At 27.1% G+C, this 18,024-nt stretch overlaps 4 protein-coding genes across 5 annotated transcripts; 2 read left to right on the top strand and 2 right to left on the bottom strand.

Moving 5' to 3' along the window:
- Positions 1–2,104: 2,104 nt before the first annotated feature.
- LOC136081113 (zinc finger MYM-type protein 5-like) lies at positions 2,105–4,481 on the top strand. The gene is made up of 3 exons (XM_065798398.1): positions 2,105–2,253; positions 3,530–4,089; positions 4,195–4,481. Exons 1-3 carry the CDS (start codon positions 2,105–2,107, stop codon positions 4,479–4,481), a joined length of 996 nt encoding a protein of 331 aa, XP_065654470.1.
- LOC136081577 (zinc finger MYM-type protein 1-like) lies at positions 3,301–7,244 on the top strand. 2 transcript variants are annotated; one of them, XM_065798949.1, is made up of 4 exons: positions 3,307–5,104; positions 5,225–5,346; positions 5,506–6,115; positions 6,862–7,244. In XM_065798949.1, exons 1-3 carry the CDS (start codon positions 4,575–4,577, stop codon positions 5,514–5,516), a joined length of 663 nt encoding a protein of 220 aa, XP_065655021.1. In that variant the 5' UTR covers positions 3,307–4,574; the 3' UTR covers positions 5,517–6,115; positions 6,862–7,244. The 2 variants fall into 2 exon arrangements, with proteins under 2 accessions (XP_065655020.1, XP_065655021.1); XM_065798948.1 differs by having other exon boundaries at positions 3,301–5,104; positions 5,225–6,115.
- Positions 7,245–7,703: 459 nt separating this feature from the next.
- LOC136081576 (uncharacterized) lies at positions 7,704–10,112 on the bottom strand. Its single transcript, XM_065798946.1, has 2 exons — positions 9,707–10,112; positions 7,704–9,553 (listed from the first exon to the last, which is right to left on the bottom strand). The coding sequence occupies exons 1-2, from the start codon at positions 10,110–10,112 to the stop codon at positions 7,704–7,706; spliced, it is 2,256 nt and encodes a 751-aa protein (XP_065655018.1).
- Positions 10,113–15,216: 5,104 nt separating this feature from the next.
- On the bottom strand, positions 15,217–16,386 carry LOC136081112 (zinc finger MYM-type protein 1-like). Its single transcript, XM_065798397.1, has one exon. The coding sequence runs from the start codon at positions 16,384–16,386 to the stop codon at positions 15,217–15,219; it is 1,170 nt and encodes a 389-aa protein (XP_065654469.1).
- Between the last annotated feature and the right edge of the window lie 1,638 nt (positions 16,387–18,024).

Below are 18,024 nucleotides of genomic sequence, written 5' to 3'. Positions count from 1 at the left end.
TAGTTAAGCTTGAAAAAAGTGACAATAAAGTTGCACTCCTTCATGAGAAAAAAATAATTACATGCAAAAAATTGTATTATGTAAACAAGAAGTTTAGCATGGTAGTAAATAAACATGAAAATTTGTCTTCTAACAGTTTAAATAATCCTGAAAAGGATACCGACTCTCCTAACACTAGAGTATTAAGCAAAGAAAATAAAGATTTTAATTTAAGTTGTCTTCTCCATGATCACAGAATAATAACATATTAGGTATTCTAATGATATAAGAGAAGTTATTATGGAGTTAGTTTCTTCGAGTGTCAGCATGAACAAAGTTAATGAAGTTATCACAATTGTTTTGAAAAAACTAGCAAAGATAGATATAGAGAAGCTTCCCTCAATTGGTACATAATCTCGATTTATGACTGAGGCTTTAGCACTTACTCTATTTCAAATTGCAGAAGAAATGATAAACACTGTAGAAATTAATTCGGGCAATTGTCTTCACAGTGATGGTACCACTAAACATCATAGACATTTTCAAAATTTCCAAGTTACTACCACAAATGGAAGTACTTTATCTTTTGGATTATGTGAAATGGCTGGCAGTGATGCAGATTGTACTATTAATGTGTTAACCAAAACATTAGATGATATATGTGACATTTTAGAAAGTAGCAACAAGGAAAACGATTTTTCTAACCTTGTATGTTCTTTTAAAACTACTATGTCTGATCTTAGGCCAGTTAATCTACTAATTAATTTAAAGCTTAAAGATATGAGGAAAAAGTTACTGCCTAAAGTTATAAAGAACTGGTAAGGTTTAAAAAAATGCGAGCAAGCAGATTTCATTGAAATTTCTAACTTTTTTTGTAAATTGCATTTATTATCTAACTTTGCAACAGAATATGATAAAGCAATTAACTCATTCGAAAAGTTAGTTTTAAGTAGTAGTTATGAAAATACTTATGCATTCAAGACTGCTGAATCAGGTGCCACTAGATTAATAAGAACTGGATGTAAAGCTTTTCATGTAAGAGAAAGTGACAAAGCTAGAGTTGCTGGGTATTTTAATGCATTTCTTGTTGGTAAAGGACAAAGTAAGTGTATGCTTGCACCCTTTGTTGGTAACAGATTTAATATATTACATTATAATGCTGCAGCTTTGTATTTTTATTCAAAAAGTATTTTAGAGTTTCTTCAAAATTAGCCAAATCAAAATAATCTTTTACTTGCAGTGAAAGAAGATATTAGCAACAAATTATATTTAGAAGAAGTGCGGGCTTTTGGAATAGGTGATAAAATAATTACAGATCCACTTTGGAGGATAATTGAATCACAAAAGAGTATTCTTGATTTGAATCCATTTTTGTTAACCCTAAAAATGAAACTTTCAGATTTGTGTACAAATGTATCATCTAAGTGATGTTAATATTCATAAAGATATTTTGTATGATAAATTATTTGAAAAGACTAATGACACTGATTTAAATATTTTAACACAGCAGACATTAGAAGTAATTTGTCATTCTTTGTTAGTTGTTCTGGAAAGACAATCAGTTAATCAAATTCCTGGAGGTAAATATTGGCATCCTTCTGATAATATAAGTAAGGCTGCAGAGAATGTTCCAACAACAAACAAAGCGTCAGAAAGCGACTTTGCGGTATTGGATCTTTTAATTCGTACAAAGCCAAATGCTAAAATACAAACTATACAAGCTTATACTATGTGGTATAGAAACAAAACACTAGACTGGTTGAATAAAAAGACTTCAGATGAGCGTGACTCATTGCTAAAAAAAGCTTCAACAAACTTTATTAAAATGAAAGATAAATACAAACAACGTCATTTAGAATTAAAGTTTGAAATGAGTGAAAGATTGTCTGAAAAGCATAAAGTTAAAAAAACAGCTAAAGATAAAGCCTTCTTAAAAAAAGCTAAATCGGTTAATAAGTTGTTAAAATTGAGGACGAAGGTGTGGTTGACCTCAAAAGAAGCAGATGATGAATATGTTTTGTTAGTTGACGCATTTTAAAGCAAAAAAATATTAAGAGCGCAGTTGGATTTTTATAGGTATGTTATGGAAGTTAAATGTGAACCTAAATATTTTTACAAAACTAAAATGCATGGTAGTAAGCGAATAGACTTAACAAACTATGAGTTGTTTAGTAATTTACAATCAGTTATTAGAACAAGGACTTTTCCAGAGCCCATTGAGAAAAGAGTTATTCTTATTGAAAGAAAAGAACGAGATATTTTGATTGCAAAACAGTAAGAAGAGTTAAGTGAAAAATTAAAAAATGCAAGATTGTCTCAATTAGCAAATCAACAAAAAACAAACATCTTGGCTGTCATTTTAAATTATGTTAATTATCTTGTTGGGAAATTTATTCAACATAAAATAATGAAAATCGACAATAAAAAATACTTTTGGTGTACAGATGAAGTTCTTCGAGTAAACAAGTCAACTCCTAATTTAAAAAAAGCTTTGTTTGATGTGGTCTATGAGACTGAGGAAAATCAAGTATGGACTTTTCCATTGCTTGTTGACCTTGAAAAAGAAAAGGTTATAGTTTTGTAAAATATCTATTTTACAATTTATTTGAAATAATTACTAGTTATATATATAATTAGTAAGATTTTATTAGAAATATATTACATATATTATAAATTATATAATATTATTATAAATTAGTCGTATATATTAATCTATAATATTTATATCTATAACATCTATAATTGAAATAAGGTATCGTATATAGTCATTATATATCATCAGTAATATTATATTATAAATATATAATAAATGACATAATATTATTATAAATTAGTCGTATATATTAATCTATAATATTTATATCTATATTGTTTATAGTTATTATAACGTAACGTATATAGATATTATATATATTATTAATATTATTATAGTAGAAATATATTATAAATTATAACATACAGTCCCAGATTAAGGCGTAAGCAGTGTAGGCTTCAGCCTACACAACCACGGATTTAGGGGCACGGGCACTACATACTATCCTTTTTTTTTTTTTTTAAACTAGAAAAATTGTACAATCTGTAAAATAATTATTGAAAGTAAGCACAATACATACATCGCCGCCGATGGTCATAAATTGGGTAAAATAGTATTTATACTATTTTACCCAATTTATGACCATTTTTTAAAATTTTTTTAAAATATTTTTTTTTATTTAAAATATTTTAAATGATTTTATAAAACATTATAGTATTAGTATTTCGTATACACGCGTCACGTGCATCGAAAATTCCTCCGTTTTGTACGTATGTTTTGTTAACGCTATTGTAACTTGTAAATTTAAATTATAAAGGTTTTACTTTAGTGCGAGTAGTGCGTTTTATATATAGTTTAGTGTTCGAAATATATGTAAAAATGGATCAGAAACGACATATTAGTGGAGCCCAAGCGAGAAAGCGTGTAATTTTTAAAAAAAGAAAAAGAAGTGATTTTACTTAGTAAAATACCTAGGTTAAATAATTTTTTCAAACAAATAAATAACATTACCTCTAGTTGTGTTGAAGATAATAAACTAGAATCTTCAAATGATACAACTATTACTAATAATTGTTCTTCTACTTCTATTCAATGTACTGCGTCTTCTTCAGATCAATCAGTTGTTGATGTAAATGAGGAATCAGAAAAATCTGAGCTAAATGTCATTCCTAATCTTCTTACGCAGAATAATACAACTTATTTTAAAGATCCAGCAGATTTGACAAATAGTAATATATGTCGTAATTATATTGCAAAATTTGGATATGATCAGAACATTGATGCAGATTTTACCTCATCAAAACGATCTTATTCTGATTATGATCGTTATTATAGTAAATCAATCTTTACGAAAAATCAAAAAAACGGAGAAAATGTTTCACGGAAATGGCTTGTTTATTCAATTTCAAAATTTGTATTATTTTGTGCTCCATGCAAATTATTTGGATGCAGTACTCAACTGGGAGATGCTGGATTTAATGATTGGAAAAATGGACATTTACTTATTTCCGGGCACGAAAATTCTTTGGCACATAAAAAGAATACATTAAGTTTTATTACATTACAAAGTGATGTAGGTAGAATTGACACTCAATTGGCAACACAAGTGACTGATGAAATGAATTACTGGAAAGCTGTTCTTCATTGAATTGTTGAAGTAATTAAATTTCTCGGTGCAAAAGGTTTATCATTCAGAGGTGATAATGAACAATTTAACAAAATTAACAATGGGAACTTTTTGGGAACGTTAGAGTTACTTGCTAAATTCGACCCTTTTATTGCTCAACATATAGAAAAATATGGGAATAGAGGGAAAGGAACTCCGTCTTATTTATCATCCACAATCTATGAAGAACTTTTACTTTTGATGAAGAATGATATAATTAAAATTATATTAAAAGAATTAAAAGCAGCCAAGTATTATTCTTTAATTGTTGATTCTACGCCTGATATAGCAAACGTCAATTAACTTGTTATTGCATTAAGATATGTTTTACCTAGTGGTGTACCTGCAGAAAGATTTTTAATATTCATTCCAAACAGTGGTCATAAATCTGAAGAAATGAGCAATGTTGTAATGGATTTTCTTAATTCACACAATATACCAATTGAAAATTGTCGTGGCCAGAGCTTCGACAATGCAAGAAATATGTCAGGTCAGTATTCTGGATTGCAGTCAAGAATTAAAAGTTTTAATTCATTTGCAGAGTATGTACCATGTTCTGCACATTCTCTTAACTTGGTCGGAACATGTGCAGCAGAAAGTTGTAATTCTGCTACTTCATTTTTTATGCTTCTCCAGGAACTATACAATTTTTTTTCTAGTTCTACTGCACGTTGGGACATTTTAAAAACATATTTGAAGAAAATTTTTAGTGTAAAAAATTTATCAGTAACTCGCTGGAGTGCTCGTTTTGATGCTTGCCATGCTTTATTTAATTCTTATGCATTTATAATCGAAGCTTTGCATAGTATAGTTGATAATCAGAAAGAAAAAGCTGTATATAAAGTAGAAGCTAATGGGTTGCTTGCAAGATTAAAAACTTTAGAAACTGGTTTAATGATATGGATATGGAATTCAATATTAAACAGGTATTTTTCACTCTATAAATTAAATATTTTTAAATGATAAATTATGCTTTCATTTATTTTATTTTATTAGGGTCAGCTTAATAGATAAATAAATTAATATAAAGTTTAATATGATTTTAGTTTTAATGCTACAAATAAAAAATTACAATCAACTGACATTGATCTTCATACAGTATTAGACCTATATAATGGCCTTGAAAATTACTTGGTACAGATCAGAGATGATTTTGATGTTTTTGAAAGTAAGGCTGTAGAAATTACTGATTGTTCGGAGTATGCCAAAGATTCCAAGAGAAAAAAAAAGAGATAGATATGTTTAACTTATTAATTTTAAAATACACATAAAATAATTTGAAAAAAGTCATAAACATTAACAACATTAAAAACTATTTTTTTTTTAGGCTATGGCTGATGAATCAAGATCTCAACCTCTCACAGAAATCACAGGGAAAATAGATTTTATTAGAAATGTATATTATGTGATCATTGATACTCTTAAATGTCAACTTAGTTCAAGAAGACAAGCTTATGAAAAAATATCAGATATTTATGGGTGTATACCCACATTGTATAAAACACCGAGTTCTATTGTTATAAGGAACACATGTGAAACTTTGGCAAAATATTTTATTGATGATGTTGAAAACTCAAGCTTACTTATAGATGAGTGTATTCTTTTTTCAAAATTAATTTCCACGGATAAAAATGTAAAATCTGTTCTCTCTATGTATAAGTACATCAAGACCAAAGAATTAGAGTGTATGTTTCCAAATTTAGAAGTAGTTATGCGAATGTACCTTAGTACAGCAGTTTCAAACTGCTCAGGCGAAAGAGCTTTTTCTGTACTTAAAAGAGTAAAATCCTACTTGAGGTCAACCATGAAGGAGGAAAGACTGAATGCATTAGCAATATTTAGCATTGAAGCAGAATTGGTTGAAAAATTAGATTTTAATGATACTATTAACACATTTGCCCATCAAAAAGCAAGAAAAAGAAAAGTATAAAATAATGGTTTGTTACTTTTTGTAATATGATTATTTTATATTTATATATATCTAAAATATATTTTGTTTAATTTTAATTTTATGTTTTTATTTGTTTTCACATAGGTATTATATACATGTACATATTGATGTGGCTAATAAACCTAACATAAAGTTTTATTATTTATTCAAGTATCGAGTAGAGAAATATGTAAAAAAAAATTTTAATTGGGGGCACCAAATTTTTTACAGCCTATGGGCACTGTAGACCTTAATCCGGGCCTGATAACATATTATTTTAAATTAGTCGTATATTAATCTATAATATTTATATCTATATCGTTTATAGTTATTATAACGTATCGTATATAGTTATTATAAAACATTAGTAATATTTTATAAATATATTATAAATTATATAAAATTATTAGAAATTAGTCGTATATATTATATCTATATATACATACATATATATATATGTATATATAGATATAATATATATATATATATATATATATATATATATATATATATATATATATATATATATATGTATATATATATATATATATATATATATATATATATATATATATATATATATATATATATATATATATATATATATATATGTATGTATGTATGTTTGTATGTATGTATGTACATATGTATATTAATATATTTAACATGCCTATATTTAATTTGAATAATGTATGCATATTCTGCAAAAGTTGAATTTGTTTTGGTATATTTTTTTGTCTTTCTTTAATTTAGCAATAACAAAACTATGAAAAAAATTAAACATTTTCAATGGTCAAAAACTGACTTGCAAAATGCCTTTAATGCAGTTAAAAGCAGTTCATTATCACAAAGATTAACAGCTCTTAGAGGAGATTCCGTAATTAGGGTTAGACCTGGACCTCCACTAAAGTTACCAAATTATATAGAAAAAAAGTTAGTTGATTATGCCACATCTAGAGCAAATTGCGGTATTGAATTTGGAAAAAGACAATTTATGAAATATGTCTCACAGCTTATTAAGAATTCATGATAAAGTTTAAACATGATACCCATCAGAAAAATGGTGGCGGTTATTTAAGCAACAACATAAAACAAGTAACATTATCTGTTCGACTTCAATGCATGTCAATCCATAAAGTTTCCAAATATTTTTTAGCACTTCAACAAGTTTTTAATAAGTTGGGTACTCATTAGGGTGTGTCATACTTTTTTTTTTTTGAATTTTACTTTGCATAGTTTAAAAAAGGGTGAGGTATAATATTAAAAGTTCAGAACCGTTAAAAAAAAAAAAAAAAAAAAAGTTTTAGCTACCAGGGAGTCAGTGAGACTATTTCACCAAAAGCCCGGGGGGGAGGGGGAGGTAAAGACTTAAAAAATGGAAGTATTAAAAAAAAATAACTTATAAAACGTAAAAAAACGCCATCTCTTTTTAAAAAAAAAAAAATATTTTTGTAAAAACAAATAGAGAGGTTTGCCCCCTCCCACTGCCTACCACTGAAACTGTAAAATTAGGTTGTTTTGGAACTAAAAATAAAACTTTTATATAGATCCACACAACATTTACTGGCATTTATTAAAATAAAGTACAATAAAGATTAATTCTTAAACATTGTCAAGCCAATAAGGTTTTGTTTAGATAGATTACGTGACATCAACTTCTGTGATAACTCTAGTCCTTTAATCCAACCATCTCTTCTATCTTCTGTAAAAATATTTTCGCATGCCTGGGTAACTTTTTTTACACATCTTTCGACAGCTTGAGTGTGGCAACACCAGTTTGGTACAATCATTGGTTTAAATAAATACTTTTTGATGTCTTTAGTTGTCATGCAACAAGTCAAAGGTGGTTCAAAAGCTTCATTCCAATCAATAAGATCCTTGAGACAAGTTGCCTTAGTATTGATATCTGGTGTCCTTCTTGGTCTAACAGATAGATCTCCTAGTTGTTCATTTTCATCACCTTCTCCTCTTATTTCTAGAATTTTGAGTACACTGAAACTTCTCTCCTCTTTATTTTCAGAATAAAGCATAGTTTGAAGAATAGATTCAGAGAAGGCATACCAAGCAGCTCGCTTAATAGTTGGAATGACAATATTCTGAATATCGAGTGACTGGTGTTGAAGCAACTTAAGCTGGTAAAGAACATGTTTTGGTCCTGCTGTCCAACTATGTTTAACTTTGATGTTAAACCAGACAGGAAAGTACACTCCCACAATGAACTCGACTAGTTTAAGAAGTTTTTGGGCTGCATCGCCTTGAAGACCATGATGAGATACCCAAATTCTACATATTCTATTGGCTGTTGTTAGCCATCTGGCCATGTTAACAGGGCCAATTTCAAGAAGTCCTAGTTGCTGAGGAACATGACCACTGCGTATGGCGTTAACTATTTGATAGCCGTAATACTGATCTGTAGAAAGGTCTTTAACCACTTCATTACTTAAGTTAATTAGAGGCTCACCAGTTTCAACTTTACTAAAAAAAGGGTTAATTTCAAGATTGGTTGCTTCATCAAGTAAGCTTCCAATGGGTCCACTCCATTTTTTACCACTTTTAGATTCTCCATCTAACAATTTAATTAGACGTTTGAGTGGTAATTCATTGGTGTGTAGAGCACATACAATCCAATTTAACTTTCGCCCTAATTTCAGCTCCATAAAGTGCATTACTCCTCCATCACAACCAGTGTTTACATTGGTAGAGTCTCCACCAATTGCTTTTAAGTGTACATTAATGTTCCTCATTGCAGTATACTCAATAATCTTATCTGCTATAATTTCAGCGTGGTTCTTTTTTGCTTCTTTAGCTGGAGTGAAATGAAATAAATACTTACCATCACCAGAACAAATAGTGTAATGTTCTTCTTTAACTTTAGCCGGATACTGTCTGTCTGATCCATCTACAGTTAAAAATACTTTAGTAAGATCTTTTCGCCCATCAAAAAATATGCAGTCAATAATCTCTTTATTGTAATAATCATCAAACTGAATAGCAACTTCATTCATTACTTTATCCCTAGCTCTCCGAACTTTACTGTGATCTATTATTAATCTAGTGTCACTTTGGGATACAAGTCCTCCATCTACCCATGCTGCAGTAGCTATGACTGCAGTTGCTCTTAAACCAACACCATATCGAATACTGGCTAATGCAATATTAGAGATATCTTCATAATTTCTGGATTTTTTTAAATATTTTGTACAAGACTTTTGAATAGAAAAAATCTCATTTTCCTCAGATTCAAACTCTTTATAATTATCATGTTCGTTATCTTGTTCATTTTGAGTATTATTTTCTTCTTGCGTTGTGTGTTTTTTTTCTCTCGTTTGTTTTTCTTCTTCTCTTCTTCGTTTGCAACTTTGTACTTTTTTGAACCTTTTGGACTCCATCAAATCAGCAGGTCCAAGTTGATATGAACTAAAAGATCCAATCTTTTCTCGTTGGGCTAAAAAAAAGGTAGCAACATTTTGCTTACAACTAGACAAATTAAAATAAAATTTTCTTTTTAAAATAATCAAAGAGATCAGTAAAATATTATTAAATTTGATTTTCAGCTTTACTAACACTTTTATAATGATTGTGGTATGGTCACTCATACCTTTTATATAAACCAGTTCAATAATTGGTATTTTTCTCTCCCTAGGACAGATACAGGTAATGTGGGCACTAAATTTACAGTCAGGAGGACAGCATTGCTCAGAACAAAGAACTATTTTACAGTTACACGCCACCAAGTCAAACAGTTTGTCAATAATGAAATTAAACTTTTGTTTTATAACTTTACTTGCTTTGTTTTGAGAAATTAGATTAGCTTTGTTCCATGCGTCTATAAGTCTTGTTACCAAATTATGCTTTAAACAAGTTACGGGAGGCACAAATAAAACACTGGCCATTTGCCATTTTTCTGAAAGTTTATTATAAATATCCTGGATCAACTCAGAATTGCTATAGTTTCTTCTGTTTAGTTTACTTAAAAGAATACCATATCTTAGGACATCTCTCATTGTTGGCAGTTCAGCTGTTGGCAACTCTTTCCAGATCCCAAATATTGACGTAGACAAGAACTATTTTTCCATCTTGTTCCAGTAGCCATTTTAATTTTAATATTATTTTTTATCTAGTAACTTTTAAAATTAGAAAGACATAAATATATATTATAAATATATAAATATATATATATATATATATATATATATATATATATATATATATATATATATATATATATATATGTAAATATATATATATATATATGTAAATATATATATATATATATATATGTAAATATATATATATATATATATATGTAAATATATATATATATATATATATGTAAATATATATATATATATATATATATATATATATATATATATATAATATATATATATATATATATATATATATATATATATATATATATATATATATATAATTTGCATAACAAATATTAAAGCAAAATACTTTTGAATAAAGTTTTGTGTGTAGCCATTCGTCAAATAGAATGTATAAGTTAAATACATACAAAACTTTGCAAAAATACTAATTTTTAAGTATTTTGTAAACCAAAATTTCTGAAACAGTATAACTATCAAACGAATTTTGTTTATCCTGCTATAATTTATTTTGATAAGGTTGTTGTAAAGCAGATATAATACTAAAATATTGAAATTAACCCTGAAAATATGAAAATATCAAAAATTTACAATTTTTGGCAATTTTCAAGGCAGTTCCCTGGTAGCTTAAACTCATTTAAATTCAAATTTTTTGATAGTTCTGAATTTAATATGTTAAACCTCACCCTTTTCTTAAAAATGCCACTGATAAGTATGAATTTTTAAATTTTGACCATAGTATGACACACCCTAGTACTCATGTTATGCCTACTTCAATTTGGAATATGGATGAGACTGGACTTCAATTAGACTTTAAACCACCCAAAATTGTTGCAGCACGGGGTGCCAAACATCTTCAGTCTCGCACTTCAGGAAAAAGAGAAACCATCACTGTAATTGCTGCTGTGAATGCAGCTGGTAAAACTATTCCACCACATCTAATACCAAAAGGTAAAACAATAAAATCACTTCAAGCTTTTAATACAAGTGATGCACCAGTTGGTTCAAAATGAAATGTTAGTGAGACTGGATGGACAAAACAAGGAATAGCATATCTTTGGTTTACAAATACATTTTTGCTAAACATTGGAACTAACAGACCACAGGTATTAATAGTTGATGGCCATGATTCTCACAATTCAGTTGAGTTATTATCTGTTGCTATTGACAACACATTGCACATTGCTCTCACTGGTTGCAGCCATTAGACCGTACTGTATTTGGTTCCATGAAGACTTATTACAATACATGTTGCAGTGATTTAATGAATACATTCTCTGTTACAATCAATAAGTCAAACTTCTGTGGATTGTTCAAGAAAGCTTGGGATCAAGCATTAACTGTTGCTAACATTATTTCTGGTTTTCAATCATGTGGTATATTTCCCTATAATCCTTCTGCAATTCCATATGAGGCCTACTTGCCCAATAAACTTTACTCTGACCAGTTATTAGGGAATTAGAATTTTCTTAAATCAAGGTTTGATTCTTTCAAAAATGATACCATAAATTATCAATCTGAAATATCACTAAACAAAACTTTTTTAAAAACAGGTGGATCCCAATTCAAATTGTACTTTTATTGATGTTGATACAACTGAAACTATAGGTATCTTGTCTGAATCAGAAATTCTGAATACAGATTTAGATCAACTGGATAATGATACAGCATTAATGTTGCGGAAACAATTCCTTTATCAATATAAACTGATATTCTCTCTGTCTCTATACCAAATACTAGTGTTGATTGTTCTATTCCAATATCTATTAAAACGAGTTCATTGAAAAGTACAATTGACAATGATCACGATGTTCTCTCTTACCCAAATTTTGTTGTCGATAAGTCAAAAAACAATAGAAATACTAAACAAAAGTATTTTGTTTTAACTTCTCCTGATCAGCAATCAAAACATATTGATTTTGTTATTAATAAGTGAACAAGTTAATATTTTTTATCAAATTTTGGTAATACTTTTTTATGAATTTCTTGAGTTTTGATTGATAAACTTTCTTTGAATCAATATACAAATTTATAGATACAGTTTTACAAATAATTTATTTCTTTTTAAGTTATTTTGCCCATTGTTAGAGGGGGTACTTATGTTTAAGCTAGTTTTTATTGAGTAATTAAACCGTTTAATAAATTTATAAAATTTGATGTGTAACAATTAATAATCAATATTTAAATAGTTCATTATTTTATTTTAAAATCTTTCTTTTTTTATTTAAATCTTATGAATATTTAATTATTTTCACAACATTTTAACCTGTGGCAAAGTTAGTGGAATCTAATTTTCTAATAAAAAGCCAACTGGCTCTTAATTAGTCAACCCGGCCATTAATTGGTGTTTATTCAAAATTTAAGTTTAAATGAATTGTTTATATTGTTTGTTTTTTTATATTTTGGTTACAATTACTCAAAATAAATTGAAAGAATGTCCATTATTAAATATAGCAAACAAAAATTAAATCTGACAAAATTACTGACTGCATAGTGCCTTTTAAAAAAGCTGTGGCCATTAATTGTTTAGTTTGCCCTAAGTAGCCTTGTTTCCGTTAGGTATAAAACTCAAAAATGAAAAATAATCATATTTTTAAATTTTTTTAAATTATATAATTAAAATAATAATTAAAATCCCAGTCTATAATTAAAATCCCAGTCTATAAAAAAATTATTAATTAAAATCCCAGTCTATAATTACTCTGCTGAAGATGTTCAGCAGTATGTCTCTGATGAAATAACAAATTGTTATAATAAAGAAATGTCAACTTTGTGGTATGTGTATATATAATCCACTATTTAAGTTAAACTTTTATATAATTTATGATTAAGAGTTTATTATTATTAAAAGTATATAAGTATAAGGCACTTCAGTCCATTTTATGATCTCGTAATATAATTAAGCTAAAATGTTAATTTTAATTTTATTGCATTCAAAATGTTTATCTTGTTTTAAAATGAATTTAACCAATTTTGTAGCACTTCTGGTTGTCAAGAAATTTTCTGGTTGTCAAGAAATTTTCTGGTTGTCAAAAAATTTTCTGGTTGTCAAGAAATTTGTTTTTTTATACTACCTAATTTGACATTTTTTTAGACAAAAAAATGTGTTTTTTTATTTTAGTTTTTCTTTAACATTTTTTTTTACCATCATAACTGCGTAAAATTTTTGCGCAACGACTTTAGGCAATAATCTATCTGTTATCATTAAACAATATACAAATAAAACAATTTTCAGTTCTCAACTTATCTTTAGAAAAAATATAAATACAGAAAAACTATATAAAGCAGAAAAAAATATATACATTAATATAGTCATGGACACATTACACATTAATATAGTCATAACTCTATTACAACATTAAATTGTGAAAAATAAAACACAAGGTTGCCCACTTTTAAATTTTCTTAAATATTATAGATACGGTATTATAAATATTATAGATCAATATAAACGATATATATCTATACATATATGATATATATAAATATATATATATATATATATATATATATATATATATATATATATATATATATATATATATATATATATATATATATATATGTATATGTATATATATATATATAATATATATATATATATATATGTATATATATATATATATATGTATATATATATATAATATATATATATATATGTATATATATATATATATATATATCACACACACACACACATAGATATATATATATATATATATATATATATATATATATATATATATATATATATAAATATATATATATACATACTTCCTGAAGATCCAGTAATGGAGTTATATATATATATATATATATATATATATATATATATATATATATATATATATATATATATATATATATATATATATATATATATATATATATATATATATATATATATATACATACTTCCTGAAGATCCAGTAATGGAGTTATATATATATATATATATATATATATATATATATATATATATATATATATATATATATATATATATATTTATATCAGTGGCGTAACTATAAATTTGGCCCTTCCCCCCCCCCTCCCCCCGCCAAAAAAGAAAAAGGCCCCTCCCACTTTAAACTTTTTCAAAATATATTTACAAATGAAATATCCAATATTTGCTTTTTATATTGAGTTAATATAACACGATTAAGTATATAAAAAATATTTATTTAATAAATTTGAGAAATAATCTAGAATCTTTTCACAAAATAATTATAAAAAGATTGAACGTCCTTAATAGCAAAAACTAATTTTACCTCACTTATGTCTATAGGAGACTTTTTATTTTCATAATAAATATACTATTTTAAGACAGTAATTCTTAGAATGCTATCAAGAATAGAAAAAAAAATTGAAGAATATTCTAAGAAACCTTATTTGTTGAACAACTTTGAATATAAACTTTTCTTGCCTTTTTATTCGCAAATTCCGCAATTACTTTATCTAATTCTAATGTTTGTGCTTTTTCGTTCTCTATTGCCAAAATTGCACAATGTTTGAGACGCTCCTGAGACATGCTATTTCTTAAATATGATTTGATAATCTTTAATTTGCTGAAAGATCTTTCAGCACTTGCAACTATCACAGGTGTTGTCATCAATAGCAATATTGCTGTGTTTACAATCTGAAAAATCGCACTCCATAAAACTGTATTTTATGAGCAGTATGTCAGCTAAATCTTTTAATGTAGTTGCTTCTGTGCTGTCATTTTTAATAAAAGTGATTGCATTAATTAATTGGGTTGGAAAATGTTTTGTCAAATCATCTGGGTAACTATGTTGCAATAATTTAGCTGATTTAATAAGATCATCTTCAGACAATTTTATTAAATTTTTCGGTTGCAAAAAATTAAAAAGATTTGAAAGTTTTTCCATTACAGTAAATCTATCCTTTATTTGCACGTTAACAATATCTATGGTCCTATAAAAAGCATTAATTTGAAATCTTTTTTCAGCGCATTTGTTTAAATCACTTCCACTTATTTGGATTGCCTCTTAACCTTAAATGTTGGTTTTATTTTCCACTTACTGCAAATAGTAACAGCCTCTAATTTAAATAAATCGTAATTTGATCTAAAATCTTTTAACTTGAATTTCAGATTACCAAATAACGTGGCCGCTTCGTATAGATCTATGTACTTTTTTTGTAAGTTTTTTGAAGCATAATTTACATTCATTAATATGTGATACGTAATGACGCAAATAAAAACAAATTCAAAGTTTGATATTTTTTCCCTTGATTTTAGAGCTTCAGTTTGTTCTACTCTTTTTGAATATTTTAAAGAAACTTCAGTTAAAGTTTTAACTATATCTAAAAAGCGTAACTTTATAGCTAATAAAGAATTAATTCTTGAAGACCATCTTGTTGGGTTTAATTTTTTTAATGTTACTTCCGACTCCCCGCTAAAATTTGATAGAAAATCCCATCTTTTAATACTGTTGCCAAAAAAGGAGTAAATTTCTTGTAAAATTATAAAAAAATTGTTTACTTCTCTACAACCAGAAACAGCGTCATTTATAAGCAGGTTTAAATTGTGACTCGCACAATGAACATATTGTGCAGATGGCTGGATATTATTTATTTTTTTCTTAACTCCGTTATAAATGCCACTCATCACATTAGCTCCGTCATATCCTTGACCGCGGCACTTTTTTAAATCTATTCCTTTATTTTCAAGCAATAATAACAATTGATTGGTTAAACCTACTGACGAATGATCCTTTATTTCATAAAAATCCAAAAATATTTCTTTAATCTCTAATTGACAAGGTTGATTGTCCTGTTTGCGAATTATGTAAACGTATCGAAAAATTAAACTTAATTGTTCTTTTCTAGATACATCTTGAGTTGTGTCAACTATAATAGAAAAAAAGGCAGATTCATTTATTTCGAATAATAATGTTTTTTCTAAATTTTTGCTTAAACATTGAATCACTTCATTTTGAATAGCTGGACTAAGATATTTTATAGTGCCTTTAGGCTTATTGAGTACTTGTTTCATTGTATCGTCGTACTTTGACAGCAAATAAACATGAGACAAAAAATTGCCATTGTAAATTTCATCTGCCAACACTTCACTATGACCTCTAAATACAAGTGAGTTTTTTGTTAACATTAAATTGATGTTAAATAACCTTTCCAATACCATCTTCCAAAATGAAGCTTTATGACGAATTATTGTCTCTGTATCCTCATTAAGTGTCCTGTTTTGTTTCCAATGATCTTATACTTGACATGCTTTAATATGTTGTAGGCTATTAGCATGACTTTTTATTTTTTTACTTACCCCTTTCCAGTCTCGAACTCCCGTACGCCATTGGTTATTTTTATCATTTGAAAATAACCAACATGGTTCACAACATGCTGAGTCCAGAATTTTGGAATAACAGAGCCAAAATCGCTGTGTTCGACCAAATTTATATGCACAATAATAATAATTTGTGGAAAAATGTCTAAAATTTTGTAAAGGATCTTTTTTAAATGATCCCTGTGGTTTGCATCTTTCAGAGGAAATAATAAATCTTTTTGTGCTATCATTAAGAAATTTTCCTTTAAAATATCTATATCTGTTGTTAATGTATTTAATTCCTAAAATATATTCGGTTCTGGATCTGTTTCTTCAACTTGCATTGCAGTGGTAAGATTGTTAGGATTTGCAAAAATATATGCATTACTTTTATAACGAGATTTATTATGATCTTTTGAAATTTCATTGTGTTCTAAGTGAATTGAAAAAGATAACATTTCTTCTTGTTGGATTGCTTGAGAAGTACTAGTAACGGCATTGATATTTTTATCTGCAACTTCTTCACTAGGTTTCTGTTCTACTGATGAAAAAAATAAGGATATCTTTTTCTTGTTTTTACGTAATCTATCATCAGCCTCCTTTTTTAATTTCATTTTTCTGGCTCCACTCCACTCATATAAGTTCTTTTTGAGTCTATGCTATTGTAAGAAAAATGTTTTTATTAGAACAATTATATGTATTAACCCTATAGATATAAATATATGTGGCTAAATATTTTTGAATAAATAATAAACTTAATTTGTATTTATTCTTTAGTTCGTATCTTGAGTCCGCCCTTTTAATTTTATATCAAATATGTACACATAATTTGTGTTTCTTTGTTAATTCGTACTATCCTCGTACTATAGCAAAACCTAGTGCGTACTCAACACAAAAAATATTGTTCTACCTGTATCGCGTTTATATACATTTTTTATTTAAAAATTTAAGATCTCAGTAATTAATTTATATAGGATATTTTAAATTGCTAGAATAAAATTGCAAGATTTTTTTACCATGCAGTTAAAAAATATTACCAATATTATAAATATAACTAATTTATTACCTATTAGCTAAACATTTTGATAACTCAACTTATTGCACTATGGTCGGAAACATCACTTTTCTTGGCCAAAAGTCAAAATGTTTACACTCACGAAATATGTTTTTGTTTTTTAAATCTAGTAGTCAACACTCCAAAACAACCAAAAATTAATTTTGTTGTTGTAATATGCAATTCACTGTTATTCGAAGTTGAATTTGTTTGCTTTATTTGTAAACAGAATTGCGTTCGGTGTTTTATAGCGCTTACTTCAATTGCTTGTTAAAGCTGAAAACAAAGCGTGTTAAATAAAAGTTTAAATGGAAAACGAAGGTGATGGTAAGTTTATTAATTTTTTAAAATATAATACTCAAAAATTGGATACTCTAAAAAATAAAATAACCTTTTCCAAAAGTCTTTAACATTTTGAAATTTATTTAATTTTTTAAGTTTGAGTA

The sequence above is a fragment of the Hydra vulgaris genome, chromosome 06, assembly GCF_038396675.1.
Source record: "Hydra vulgaris chromosome 06, alternate assembly HydraT2T_AEP".
NCBI classification, from domain to species: Eukaryota; Metazoa; Cnidaria; class Hydrozoa; order Anthoathecata; family Hydridae; genus Hydra; species Hydra vulgaris.
Note: the sequence above shows the minus strand (reverse complement) of the source record. Positions and strands in the feature narration are given on the sequence as shown.

Bases quoted from the DNA above. Each gene is read 5' to 3' on its own strand.
- LOC136081113 (XM_065798398.1), top strand. From the start codon at position 2,105: ATGCATGGTAGTAAGCGAATAGACTTAACAAACTATGAGTTGTTTAGT. The intron at 2,254-3,529 runs GTAAGAAGAGTT...CATTACCTCTAG, and splicing joins GATATTTTGATTGCAAAACA to TTGTGTTGAAGATAATAAAC. The intron at 4,090-4,194 runs GTAGAATTGACA...TCGGTGCAAAAG, and splicing joins TACATTACAAAGTGATGTAG to GTTTATCATTCAGAGGTGAT.
- LOC136081577 (XM_065798948.1), top strand. From the start codon at position 4,575: ATGAGCAATGTTGTAATGGATTTTCTTAATTCACACAATATACCAATT. The intron at 5,105-5,224 runs GTATTTTTCACT...ATATGATTTTAG, and splicing joins TGGAATTCAATATTAAACAG to TTTTAATGCTACAAATAAAA.
- LOC136081112 (XM_065798397.1), bottom strand. From the start codon at position 16,386: ATGGTATTGGAAAGGTTATTTAACATCAATTTAATGTTAACAAAAAAC.
- LOC136081576 (XM_065798946.1), bottom strand. From the start codon at position 10,112: ATGAGAGATGTCCTAAGATATGGTATTCTTTTAAGTAAACTAAACAGA. The intron at 9,554-9,706 runs GTATGAGTGACC...CCTTTTTTTTAG, and splicing joins TGAACTGGTTTATATAAAAG to CCCAACGAGAAAAGATTGGA.